Source organism: Panthera onca, chromosome A3 (genome assembly GCF_046562875.1).
Source record: "Panthera onca isolate mPanOnc1 chromosome A3, mPanOnc1 haplotype 2, whole genome shotgun sequence".
Taxonomy (NCBI): domain Eukaryota; kingdom Metazoa; phylum Chordata; class Mammalia; order Carnivora; family Felidae; genus Panthera; species Panthera onca.
The window spans coordinates 108793285-108807030 of record NC_138341.1 but is presented as its reverse complement, the minus strand read 5'-3'; the positions used below and the strand labels follow the sequence as shown (position 1 = coordinate 108807030).

The following is a 13746-nucleotide window of genomic DNA, read 5'->3' as shown; positions in this document are numbered from 1 at the left end:
ATATTTAAAGAATAAAAGATAATGCAATTGTATAGCAACAGGTTTGAAAACAAAAGGAAACTTGCATGATTTGGCAAAATGGAAGCTACCAAAAGTCATGAAGAAGAAAACCTGAAAAGATCAATAACTATAGAAGAACTTTTGATTGCCTAAGAATCCACACCTGGAAGGAAAAAAAAAACAACCAATGATAATCTCAGAGTTTTATCTAACCCTTCATACTAAAGCTAATAAGCATGGGGAGGTAGAAAGAATGTTAAGCTGATTTCTTTAATGATTACAGATAAGCCGTTATAAATAAACTATTAGCACATAGAATCTGGCAATGTGTCAAAAGAATGATATAGTTGTTACTTAGTAGACATTATTCCAGAAATGCAGTGGTTTCAGCAGGAAATCTATCAGCATTTATAGAAGTCTGCAGGCTGGCTAAGGAAACTGGATGATCTTAGTGAAAAGGTAAGGCATATCCTAGTTTATATTAGAAGTGTTGAGGAGTTGTGGTTAAGATCCCAGACTGTGTCTGTTTCCAGATCTCAGAATGAGGGTATAATAGTACCCACCTCCAAGTTAGTAAATATATGTAAATGCTTAGACCAGAGACTAGCTCAGATAATTGGCAGCCTTAGGCATTATTACGTTTAAAACAATGATAGCAATGGCCTGGGGAGACACACAATCTTTCCATTTCAGAGTTTCAGGTAATTTCGAGGAATGGCTCACGATAAGTCCTTATCTTTTTTAAAAATTTTTTTTTTTTTCAACGTTTTTTATTTATTTTTGGGACAGAGAGAGACAGAGCATGAACGGGGGAGGGGCAGAGAGAGAGGGAGACACAGAATCGGAAACAGGCTCCAGGCTCCGAGCCATCAGCCCAGAGCCTGACGCGGGGCTCGAACTCACAGACCGCGAGATCGTGACCTGGCTGAAGTCGGACGCTTAACCGACTGCGCCACCCAGGCGCCCCGATAAGTCCTTATCTTTAGGGCCAAACGTGCCACTCGGTTCTACAGTGAATTATATTAAAATCTCTGGTTGTTGGTTTTCACACTCAAACTACAAGATTTAATTGTAGATGTAGAAAATATGTTGAGCAGAGAATATGTGCTAGAAGCCTCGACGAAGTAAATAATATCGCGTGGTGTTGAGAGGATACAGATGCTCCCTTAACAAACAGGAAGTCAGAAAATACTGCCTGTAGTTTAGGGGCCAGGAAGTCAGAGATTTCTGTATGTGAAATTCAGAAATTTAAATAGGGGAAATTTTAAAAAAGTGCTGGCCAGAGAGTGGAGAGTGAGGAGGGCAGAAAGATGTTACAAGTGTGGGAACAGCCTCCTGTTTCATGGTGGGGCTGGTGGGAGGGGGGGCAGCTGTCGAGAAGGTAGCCAGCTATATGGGGTGTGGTTGTGCACTCAGCCGAGCACTAGGAAATGTAGGCCTCATCAGAGCTGGTCATAAATAGTTAAAAAAAAAAATAGGTAAATTATGAAACATATTGCATAGAATTATGGAGATGACCTCTAGAAGAAGAGAAGTCAGAAGTCATTAAAAGCAGTTATTTTGGGGAATGGAGATAGGGATGGGAGAAACAAGGAAAACTTTCTTTTCTTTACAGTTTAAATTTGTAGTATTGTGTGCCTATATTACTTTGTAAGGATAAAAAGAACAAATGGCATTTTAGAGAACACCACCTCCGTTTACTCGGGAGTCGTTCAGTAAACACTTGAATGTCTGCTGTGTGCCAGGTACTAGGTATGGCTTATCTGCTGTTTAATTTCTTTTAGCTTATTAGTTAGTGGAGAACAAGTACTTAGGGGTTATTTTGGTGCCAGAAGTGATGAATGGCAGTGTTTTATAGACATCTGAGGTATTGTCATCTTAGGAGGTTGATTTCTACTTTGGTTTATTCCCTAGGTTCATTGTCCCCATCTCTTGCGTCATCTGTAATGACATTATGGCCTACATGTTTGGCTTCTTCTTTGGTCGGACCCCACTCATTAAGGTAAGTGGGTCACCCTAACATGAAACACCACTGTGAGGCAATGGTGAGGATCAGCTTGGCACAGAAGAAATCTCACTAGCGTGTATTTCTTCGTGTCATCTTGGAGAAAGTCTTGCAATAGTTTAGTCTCAAGAGAAAAGCCAGACTAAGACATTTGACAACTATTCAGAAAGGAAGAACAAGTTCCTAGAGAAGATAATTGTATAGACTATACAGGCACACTTTGGGGGCTCTGATCTGAATTTGAGTGTTGTTATTTAATTAGTATACTATTTTATAATATAATTAAATTATTTGAGTGACTAATTGGGACAGAAAGGAAACTGAGGGATATCAGGCTGGGAACAAGGAAACCAAGCTTGGGGTTATTTTTAGAAAGGGAAGTGGTTAACAGAATGAAGGTTTTTTTGTTTATTTTTTGTTTGTTTGTTTTAACAGTAGGGAGGTTTTAAACAAGTAATCATTGTTCCAAAGCCAGTTATCAAAATGACCTTTGTTAAGATTTGCTCTCTGTCCGTAGCTGTCCCCGAAGAAGACCTGGGAAGGCTTCATTGGGGGCTTCTTTGCTACAGTGGTGTTTGGCCTTCTGGTAGGTGGTGGTTTCCCGCTGGGTGGGAGAGGGCACAGAGACCTCAGCCCACCTTCAAAGCTTGTCCAGGGCTAGAGAGCTTGTCTCCCGAGGCCAAGGACCCTGTCCCACTGAATGGTAACCTTGCCCTGCAAGGGGCATGAGCCTGGCATGCTCCGTAAGTGGCCCGGGCAGAGCCAGCTGTCCTTTATCTGCCAGATTCCAAACAGGGTCTCGGCAGTTGAGCAGGGCCGTGTGAACCTGTACTCCCCCCATGTCAAGGCACGGTGACACTCAGCAGGTAGTGTTCTTGTCACTTGATATTTCAAGATCAAGTGATTGGCGGCTAAGAGTAGGAGGTGAGGCGAGCCATGCCACTCTGGCCAAGGTTCTCTCCCATTTGTGCCCTGCCTGTGGGTGGTTGATCTTCCCACCCTTTCTGGAGCATTCCCTGCTTCTGACCATCAGGCCAGCCTCTCTCCTTTCTTCAGAGGTGTCCAGCCATCCTCCAGTACTGATTCCCTTACTTCATTATTCTTCTTCCTTTTTCCTCTGGACTGGCTGTCTCTCACTATATCGCTCCCTGCCAACCTGCCTCCCGTTTGAATTAAATTAAGAGATGCTGAGAAAAAGGGACCGTAGCTTCCCTGAATGGGGGGAATCTTCTTGTAGTTCTTTGCCCAGATTCCTTCAGGTCTGTCCTGGATTTTGGCCTGGATGTTGGGGTAAGTATGTGTGAAGCCTCAGCAGGCCGTGAACCTCTTTTAAAATTTTTTCCCAGATTCTGGCAAAATACTCACGTGGGGAAATATGAACCTCTGATTTAGTGCACAGCTTGCAGCGAGCAGGCTAGGCGCTGTGAGGGACACAGCCAGGCCCCGTGTCTGCCACCCAGGCAGGATGACTGGGACTGGTCTCCTCTGCCCGTCTCTGCTCTTCATCCTCAGCTGTCCTATGTGATGTCCGGGTACAGATGCTTTGTCTGCCCCGTGGAGTACAACAATGACACCAACAGCTTCACTGTGGACTGTGAGCCCTCGGACCTCTTCCGTCTGCAGGAGTACAACATTCCTGAGGTGATCCGGTCGGTCATTGGCTTGGTACGTGCCATTCACATGGGGCAAGCTATCCCTGGTTAGATAGTGACCACTCCCTCAAAACAACAACAACAACAACAGCAACAACAACAACCTAGCTTCCTCCCTCCACAACGCTGCAAGCCCCAGGACAGAGAATTGTTCAGGTCAGTTCAGGCTGAAAGCAGAAGGAGACACTTCATCTGACTTCTATTCATTTAGACCAGTGGTTCTCAAACTGTGCTCTGTGGATCCTTGGGGGACCCTGAGATCCTTTCAGGGGGCCCGTGAAGTCACGATTATTTCCATAACAATATAATGACATTATTTGCCTGTTTACGTTGTTGAAATTTGCTGTGAATGGTAGGGTACACAAGCAGTGATGGGTAAACTCGCCTGGTGCATTAGTATGAGTGGGGGCTCTGGCCCCGAACTGGACCGAGTCATTGGATTCTTCGTGCCACACACACGCAGTGAGAATAAGAGAGTTCCTCCGAAGAGTGTCTTTGATGAAACAGTAAAACTATTCATTTTATTAAATCCTGACCCTTGAATACATATCTTTCTAATACTCTTGTGTATGAAAAGGATGCATAAAAGATTTCTGGTAAGTACTGAAGTACAGCGTTTACCTAAAGGAAAGCACGCGTGCGCCTGTTTGAGATATGAGCTCAACTAGCTGCTGTTTTATAGGGACATCATTTTTACTTGAAAAGTCCGACAAGCTATGGTTTTTGAGACCTGTGTATTTGACAAACATTTTCCTTGAAGATGACGAAAGTGAGTCTGTCACTCGAAGGAAAACACCTAACGGTGATTGTTACCAATGATAAAATTCACCTGCCAAGTGAAAATTAGTATTTTGGAAAGTGTAATAGGGTTTCCACCAGAGCTCTTAACACTTCATAGCTTTGCTGATGAGAGTTGTGGTGATTCTTTGTAAGATTTTTATAGTGATTTTAACATATGATGACTTTAACATAATGATGTTTTGACATTATATATAGCAAAATGTGTCCACATTTGGAAGATTTACATAACTTAGTGAACTATTATTTCCTAAATAGTCAGTGCATGGTATTATAGCAGTCACGTGTGGGTAAAAGGTCCATTCAAAGTTCAAGACAGACCAATGGATTCTAATGCTAAGAGTACAAAAATTTCATTCCTGGATCTCAAATTCGACAAATTTTTAAGAAACTACCATTTGTCAAGTTTTGGTGCAGTATCAGAGGAGAATACCCATAAGCATCTGAAAGACAGTGCTAAAATACTCTTCCTTTTTTCCTTTTTTTTTCTTATTTAAAAAAAAATTTAATGTCTTTATTTTTGAGAGAGAGAGAGAGAGAGAGAGAGAGTGGGGGAGGGCAGAGAGAGAGGGAGACAGAATCCGAAGCAGGCTCCAGGCTCTGAGCTGTCAGCACAGAGCCTGACATGGGGTTCAAACTCACAAACTGTGAGATCATGACCTGAGCCAAAGTTGGACGCTCAACCAACTGAGCCACCCAGGCGCCCCTACTCTTCCTTTTTTTCAACTACCTAATTTGTGTAAGGCCGGACTTTCTCCGCATATGTCAGCCAAAACATATTGCAACAGACTGAATGTATGATACTTAATGTCCTCCATTAAGTCAAATATTCGAGATTTACAAACACAAAATCCACTTTTCTTACTCATTTTGATTTTGGAGGGAAAATATAGTTCATTTGATAAAGAGTTATTTATGTCAACAAGGCATCTTGACTGATTTTCCCTTGTTCTTCTCAGACAACAGTCTGGATGTACCCCTTCCAGATCCACAGCATCGCCCTGTCCACTTTTGCCTCGCTCATCGGCCCCTTTGGAGGATTCTTTGCAAGTGGATTCAAACGAGCCTTTAAAATCAAAGTAGGAAAATCGTCTTCCCTATTCTTCTGTCTCCCAGCCCAGTCTCCTGTCCCACCCCATCAACCACCGCCCCTTCAAAATACCAGGCTATAAACCCTGACTGTTAATGTGTGCTTTCCTTCACTCGTGCATGAGATTTAGGTAGGTTAAATAAAAATACATTGCTTTCCAAGAAAATTCAGTATAGTTTTGACCCTTGAATAATGCAGGGGTTAGAGGCACTGACATTCCCCCCTACCACATCCTCCCATGTACTAGAAAACTCACATGTAACTGTTGACCAGAAGAATTATTGGTTGATTCACACCTGTTTTGTATGTTATATGTATTATATACTGTATTCGTACAATAAAGCAAGCCAGAGAAAAGAAAATGTGATTAAGAAAATCGTAAGGAAGAGAGAATACATTTATATTCCTGTACTATATTTACTGAAGAAAATGATGTGTAAGTGGACCCTTGTAGTTCAGACCCCTGTTGTTCAAGAGTCAACTGTAGTTGGATTTTCAGTTTATTTGTTAATATACCTTGTATCTTTCTTCAAAAGAAACATTTTATAGTAAGATTGTTGGTATCATACCCTCAGCATTTGGGTCCATACTTCTTACTTTCTGTTGCCCTCAGCTACTCAGGATAGTAGCTGGACACTGAGGTGGGACCACAGGGCAGGGTTTGATCTTGGCCTAGCCCATGCTTACCAGTCCTTCCCCTGCCTCTAACAGGACTTTGCCAATACTATTCCCGGCCATGGCGGCATCATGGATCGCTTTGACTGCCAGTATCTGATGGCCACCTTTGTCAACGTGTACATTGCCAGTTTTATCAGGTACGATGCCTTTCCATCTGAAGCCAGTTGTTGGATTTTTGAGTGTGGTGAACATCTGGGATTTTAGCTACTACACCTCAGTTGAAGTGAAAAGCATCCCAAATATGAATGCAGTTTTCAGTTGCTGCTCTTAATGGATTCTTTGAGGCCCCCTGCCCTCCATGAGTAGAGAATCCACAGGGAACAGCAGCTATTTGTATAATCAGGCCCTAGAAGCTGCTGAGTCCCCCCACTCAGAGCTGTTTCCTCACGTTCTCCTCCAGGGGCCCGAACCCAAGCAAGCTCATTCAGCAGTTCCTGACCTTGCGTCCAGATCAACAACTGCACATCTTCAACACCCTCAGATCTCACCTGGCTGACAAGGGGATGCTGACAGCCGGCACGGAGGATGAGTAGGGGCCCCAGGGCCGAGAGAGCAAGAGTGAGCAGAGCGAGGGGCAGGGCCCCAAGGCAAGCCCCACTGGTGTGTCTCAGACTATGACAAGGCTTCAACTCACTGGTGTTTTGTTTTTGGTTTTTTTTTGTTTTTTTGTAGAGTGTTTTTTATTTGTGGGATTTAAAAACAATCTGTATATATACAGTCTATGTGCTTATGATTTGGGTTGTGGGTAAACCATAGCTTTGAGTTGGAAAGAAGTCACAAGGGTAAGACCATTTGGGTCTTTTATACAAAAGTTTTAACCTGGAAGGCAGTGTTGTGCCCACCTGGGGTGGGTCTACTGGGTACTTCTAGCTCCCAAGCCAGAGCTTCTGTTTCGGTGCTCCATCAGAGAGTGGAGACGTTCGTCTGTGTCTGACCGGTTCAGAGGACCCCCTGCCTGCCTTGTAGCTGCCCCCCCCCAGCAGGGAAGAGGTGCATAGCTTGGATGCCTTTGCTACCCAAGAGCTTTCACATGGGCGTCTTGAAAACACCTGCGCTGGAGTGATGGGACGGTTGCCTTCTGTAGGCTGGAGGGACACAAGCTTATTAATCAGAGGAGCATCCTGCCCACAAAGCCCTGGGGAGCCTGAGCTGTGCTTTACGAGAAGGATTCACCTTACTTCATCACAGACTGAATGAAAGAAGGCTTCGTTTGATTTTTTTTTTTTCCAGAAAGCACGAGAAATTATTTATAATAGTCTGAAAAAATACACTGTAATATCTCAAGTGTACGCAGTAGAATGTACTGTAACTGAGCCCTCTCCCACAGGCTGTAGGCTCTGGTGGCTCCGACTAGCTGTGTCTGTTCAGGGACGATGCTGTTCACGTTTGGGCTGTAGACTTGTTGCTGCTGAATCCTTTCTGGGGGCTTTCCTGTTAGGGAGCAGGGGGGCTTCCTGTTCACGCACCCTTAGCCTGACCGACCACCCACGTAGCTGCTGTGTTGTGTATATACTACTCTTAAGGCAAATGTGTATCTGTGTGTGTGTGTGGTTTAAAAATCACTTATCCCTTGCGGTGATTTCAGTTGTACCATGACTTCTCCACTGAAACCACAGAATCCTGCTTACAGCTCTGGAAACCTAATCCGATTAGAGGTTTGACTCTTCTGAAGATTCAGTGCACATTTTTTTTTTTTTTTTTTAATATAATGTGACCAGTTTAAATGTAGTGTGTATTTCGTTGAGGGATCTTTTTCCTTTTAAACTGTGATTTATTTTTTTTTCCCCTGCCTGATTATAGGAGTGAGGTTGACTTTGGGAAGACAAGTTCTTTGTTAGGACAGCAAGCAGGGGAGAATGGGAGAGAGAACTTGGTGCCCAAATGTGTTTGCTTATTCTGTGCCACGGCTGTTCTCATTGCCAAATGCAGTGCAGAGACCCGCTTCAGCACCTTGGTCTGCGGCCGGTTCATTCTGTTTCTGTTTAAATCAGCCCTCCTGCTTCCCTGAAAGCTCACAGTCCGCCCAGATGGCTGCCATGTGCAGCACAGGGCAGGCCTCCCTCAACATTGCAGCTCTCAGTCACTACGTGACTTTTTCTTCTGAGCGTGTACTTCTGTTTCAGCACATGGCTTTTCTTTTAAAGGTCCAAGGCCCCCTTAAAAACAAAATGTGTTTTTGCTTGGGGTTTCTGTTGTGGCTCTGTGACCCTGGGCAGGACATAGCACTCTCCGGGGCCTCGTTTTCGGAGCTCTCTCCTAAGTCCAGTATTCTGTGATTTCTGGCTGAGCAAGTTCTTGTCACCAGAGGCTACTTATGGGTATCGAGTGATGTCCTGGGCACCCAAAAAGCAACAGCTTTCAGGCCATTTCTAAATGCTGGTCCTTGAGATGAGTCAGTATCTCACCCACAAATCTTAGTGGAGGTAATTAGTAACAAGTCCAGTTTTCACATTGAAGAATGAACTTGGTTCCTGAGACCAGAGACAGAAGGGGTAGTCTCTGTTGCCTTATTGTGGGCATATGGCGGGGTGCTTGGTGGCTGGGGCCTAGCAACTCCTGAATAAGGCCATCTTTGGGATCGAGGTGACTGGCACATTCCTTTGTGGAAGTGGTCACCAAGTGGGGAGGGTCCTGGCATCCCAGGAAGCTGAAGCTGGGTGCTCATGAGAGCTCTCAGCAAGAAGCCCAGAGGGTCAGCTCGGGTTTTATCTTCTGATTTCCCCACGTGCTTTCAGGTCAAGTAAGAGGAGCTTCCTAGCCTAGTAGCTGGGAAAGCGACACCACCTTGTGTGTATTTATCTATATCTATATATATGCACATTGTTTTTCTTTCTCCCATTTATTGAAGATATTTCACTGTACAGACGAGATTCAAAAGACTATTTTAACATATACCTGTGCATTCTTAATGAATGGTATAACTTGCTTCAGATCCATTTTTTGTGTGAGAAATAAAATGTGGCTGAAACTGTATGCTCTCCCTTGTGACTTCAGTTTCTTACTTCTGTGTGTGGATGTGTTTCCTACTTGTTTTGCTTCATAAATATCATGCAGTCCTGATGTCAAGATTTTTCTTTTCTTTTCTTTTCTTCTTTCTTTCTTTCTTTCTTTCTTTCTTTCTTTCTTTCTTAATGTTTATTTATTTTTGAGAGAGAGAAAGAGAGAGAAACAGAGCATGAGCAGGGGAGGGGCAGAGAGAGAGAGGGAGACAGAATCGAAAGCAGGCTCCAGGCTCCGAGGTGTCAGCACAGAGCCTGATGCAGGGCTCAAACTCACAAACCATGAGATCACAACCTGAGCCAAAGTCAGATGCTCAACCGACTGAACCGCCCAGGTGCCCCAAGGTTTTTGTTTTCTGCTCTGAATCTTATAGGTTCTCACAGCAGCCTCCTGAGGGACCTCGGGCAAGAGTCCTGAGCGCCTTGCCTGTGAGGACGCTGAGGGCAAGAGCACGTGGAGCGCTTCCCCAGGGTCGTGGGGCAGAGGCAGACCTCACTCCAGCTTGCCAGGACAGGAATCAGCCCTAGTTCCACTTGCTTTTGTGAAAGTGGTGTAGGTGTGCCTGAAATTCCAAGAATTCTGGAATATTCGTTCCTCAAGCCGAGGAGGTCAGCCTGTGCACCAAGTTGGAGCTTCCCCAGGGAGCTGACGGACACGCTGTCAAGGAGAGCAGGGCGCATCTGCAGAGGGCCGGGCCTGAGCCGCCTCCCTGTGAGCCCTACTTGTGACCGCTCACGGGACACCTGGGTCTTTCCCCTTTACGAGCGGGCGCACCTAACTGCCACCCCTAACTGCCCTCAGCACGGGGAAAGTCCACGGCAGCCTGGGTCCTGTTTATGTTTATTATTATTTGCCTGTTTCATGTTCTGAGCATATTAGTAGCTATTGTGTAATCATATTTAAAACATATTACTCTTAGTGTTTTCCATAGTGTTTTCTGGGTTTCTAATTCTACAGTGTATGTTTGAAATTAGTGTCTCTTTTACTTGTAGAAGGGGTGAAATGTAACATTTAACTTTGCCCAGGTGGACTTTGAAGTCACTCTTATGGTATTTATTTTTCCCCAGTGGGCTTCTTCTCCTGTAACTTGATTCATATTTTTGGAATCTTCCTGTATGATATATTTTAAAGGCGATTAAACAGACCCTGTGATTTGAGTCTAAGCGAGTTGCTGAGTTGGCCAGAGGCTGATCCGAATGGATCCTTGAATTCAGATCTTCAGTGTGTCCGTGAGGTCCCAGCAGGCTCAGAAGCACCCTGGATGTTGATGGCGGTGGGCAGGGGAGGATGTGAATGGCTCAGGGCAAAGAGCGGCACTGCTTGGAAAATTAACAATGGCCTTGCTCCATAAGGAGCCTGCCTTAGGTCAGTTTCTAGGCAAGTAGAATTTTGTTTCTCTGCCAGATGTGATCCGTCCTTGCTGGAACCTCTTCCTGTGCTCATCATATCTTAGGCACTGTCAGTCTTTCGGAGTAGCCGTCTGTGCCCGCCTTGCTTGCGCATTGTGATGATGTGCTGAGTAAGGGTGGAGTGGGGAGGGGTTTGGTTTCACCTGGTCCCAGGGTTCCTGTTCCTCCAAAGTCAGGGTGGGGAGGAAAGGCTAGAGGAGGATGTCCAGGTGGCTGTCTAGACACATCACAAGAAAATAAGCGTGGACACACTCACTGTGCTTGTCTGCAACAGGAGCTGTGACAGCAGCCAGAACAGACCTCCCACTCCCTGCAGAGAGGGGCTAATTCTTGGGCAGTCTCGTTATTCTGTCCTTGTCTTGGTGAAAACAAACTTCCCTTTCCCTCGATCGATCTCCAGTTGACCAGTTTCCAGTTTTTGAAGAGATTTGCCACTCCCACTGCCTGACTAGGTTTCCCTTGTTGAGGGAGGGCCTGATGGCCTAATCTACAGAGGGTGCTGCAGTTTGGACCAAGTGGTGGTGAGTGAAAGGTCTCTTCTGGGCCCTGAAGGATCTGTGAAGGATCTGTGAAGGCCCTGGAGGATCTGTGAAGGCCTGAAGGATCAAGGATCTGTGAAATTCTCGAGCCAAGGGAATGATGGTAACAGGACTACCAATTGACCTTTGTCTGTTTCCTGGGTGTTGGAGGGGAATGGAGACCAGACTCAAAGGCCCGTTGTATTTAAATAATGGCCTCTCCCCTTCAGTTACCCAAAGAAGGAGTGATTATGACAGGAATCAGGAGAACAAGGTTGTGGAAGTGTTTAGTAAGCAGCTGCTGTGACAGCTGCTGATCCTGGCTTGCCCTCACGCCCTCCCGGACCTGTGTTTGCCAGACCTGGCACTTCCTCCCTCATTGTTGCATTGGATGGACCCAGGCTGCTTTTTTCTGTAGAGAAGTGGGGTCTAAACTGGGGAGAAGGGCCCTCTGGACATTAGGCTGAAGATGCCTCTGTGTCGGTCTCCAGGCATTAGGCAGGGCCTAGCTCCTTACAGCCTCCTGGGGGCTTTACCTATATGTAGCGCTCAGACGGATTAGCTGGGCTTAGTCCCCTGGTGATTCTGTTCCGGGAGAAATTGTATCTGATATCGTCCGCATCACTGTCTTTGTCCTTGGCTCCTGGAACACGTCTATTTCACATCTCCATTAGGTTCATGTACTGGGCTTGCCGCCTTTGTGCCTAGAAACGCCAGAATAGGAAGGGAGTTCTAGCGGGCAGAACGTGCATACCTGTTCTTAAAAGACGCCCTTCGTGTGCTGTTTCGTTTAAATCCTCCATACACAGAGCACCGTGTTCCTGCCTTAAGTCACACTAGCTGGGTGCCTGGGGACTGGTTAGAAAGGGGAAGAGCTGAGCAGACATCAGGGCCAATAAAACTAGAGGACTTGGAGCCAAGACAACAGGTGAGGGACAGGACACAGAGAGCTGCTGTTGTCCAGCCAGAGGACAGCCGAGAGACCACAGGAGCCAAGGAGAGGCCAGGAGTCCTGCAGCTGAGGGCAGACTGACAGAGGCCGGCTGTGTGTTTTGTGGGTGCAGGGGTCAGGAACAGGGCTCAGAAGCCCATCCGGGGAGAGGCAAAGCTCATGGATTGTGGACTACCTTCTGGAGCTGATGCTGATACCAAATTTTAATTTTTATTGATGTTTATACTTTCCAGGAGAGGAGGGGGAGATCAAAGTGGTAGAGGAAAGAGTCCCCTCTGTTGAAGCCCTGGGAGCCCTGTGCCGTTGGGTGAGTTGGGCACAGCTATGGGCCTCCTCCTCAATTCTGTCTATTCTGAGGATCTGTTTAAGGGTAAAGTTCCCCCAAACAGAAGTGGCCTCCCTTGGGGAGTGCCAGGCAGTCACATGTTGCCTATCACTGCCTGTGTCTGAGCCACGCAGAGGTTAGCCCATATATACCCTGCCCCCTCAGGGTCACTTTCTCTGCCTCTCCTCTTGTGTGGGTGAGATTTGGTATTCTTGCATGGATATACAGGGTATTGACATTCGGTTTTCTTGACCTCAAACACGGGTGACCTTGGAGCAGCTCTTGGGCGTGTGTGGAGCCCACCCGACAGTCCTAGGGCCTCCCCCAATAGGTGTGAGCCCATGTGCTGCCGCCGTGCCCTTTACCCAACTTAGTGGTTCACAGTCCATGTGTGTTAGCCACCGCTGACCTTTCTCCGCGTGCTGTCTGATCCCTGTTGAACAATACACGTAGATTCTTTTCCAGCACGGTTCCACAACATGATATATTGTCCATTGGGAAGTATTTACCTTATTTATATACCTGAGTGTTCCTGTTACACAAATAAACATCTATTAAATTCTGTGTCACTTGTGGTTTCTGTTGGGGGAGGAGTGCCTGTTGAAGACCAGGGGTGCAGCAGGGGCGGATGCACTTGGCTCGAGCTTGGGGGGGCTGGTTGTGTGGAACCAGCGTCCCTTCCCAGGATGCTGCCAACAACTGCCTGCTTCTAGAGACACTCTGCCCTTGGCCTTCACAACCTGCTCTCCTGGCTTTCCTCGGGCTTCCTCAGCTTCTCCTCCACGCCACCTTTTTTTTTTTTTTTTTAATGTTTGTTTATTTCGAGAGAGAAACAGTGAACAGGGGAGAGGCAAAAAGAGAAGGTGAGAGAGAATCCCAAACGGGCTTGTCGGCGCAGAGCCCAACGCGGGGCATGATCCCATGAACTGTGGGGGTTATGACTGAGCCGAAACCAAGAGTCAGTCGCCTAACCAACCGAGCCACCCAGGTGCCCCTCCTCAGCCACTTTTCTGAGTACCTGCTTCTGCCCGTCCCTCAGATGGTGGCATTCTGCCCCAGGCCCTCTTCCCCTCCAACTGAACTCCGTCCTGGGTATTCTCCCCCACTCCCACGGCTCCCATTACCACACTCATCTCCACAATTCCCAAGTCCACATCGCTAGCCCACATGGGCTGTGAGGCCCCTTCATGTGGACTTCGCACGACCAAACCCAGACCCTGGCCCCTTTCCCACACCTGCCCCAGTCCAGTGTTCTGTTCCCCAGCCGGTAACTAGTGTTCTGTTTTCAGTAACCACAGCTGCCCATCCTACCTCCACCC

At 46.4% G+C, this 13746-nt stretch overlaps 1 protein-coding gene across 1 annotated transcript in view; it reads left to right on the top strand.

Annotated features, from left to right (window-relative positions):
- Positions 1-12991, top strand: part of CDS2 (CDP-diacylglycerol synthase 2) — a 60667-nt gene extending 47676 nt beyond the window's left edge. Inside the window, exons 8-13 of the mRNA XM_060612829.3 lie at positions 1915-2002; positions 2523-2591; positions 3518-3670; positions 5415-5534; positions 6257-6360; positions 6624-12991. Of these exons, the coding sequence (XP_060468812.1) occupies positions 1915-2002; positions 2523-2591; positions 3518-3670; positions 5415-5534; positions 6257-6360; positions 6624-6756 (667 nt within the window). The 3' untranslated portion in view covers positions 6757-12991. The remainder of the gene's footprint in view (positions 1-1914; positions 2003-2522; positions 2592-3517; positions 3671-5414; positions 5535-6256; positions 6361-6623) is intronic.
- The last annotated feature ends 755 nt before the right edge of the window (positions 12992-13746 follow it).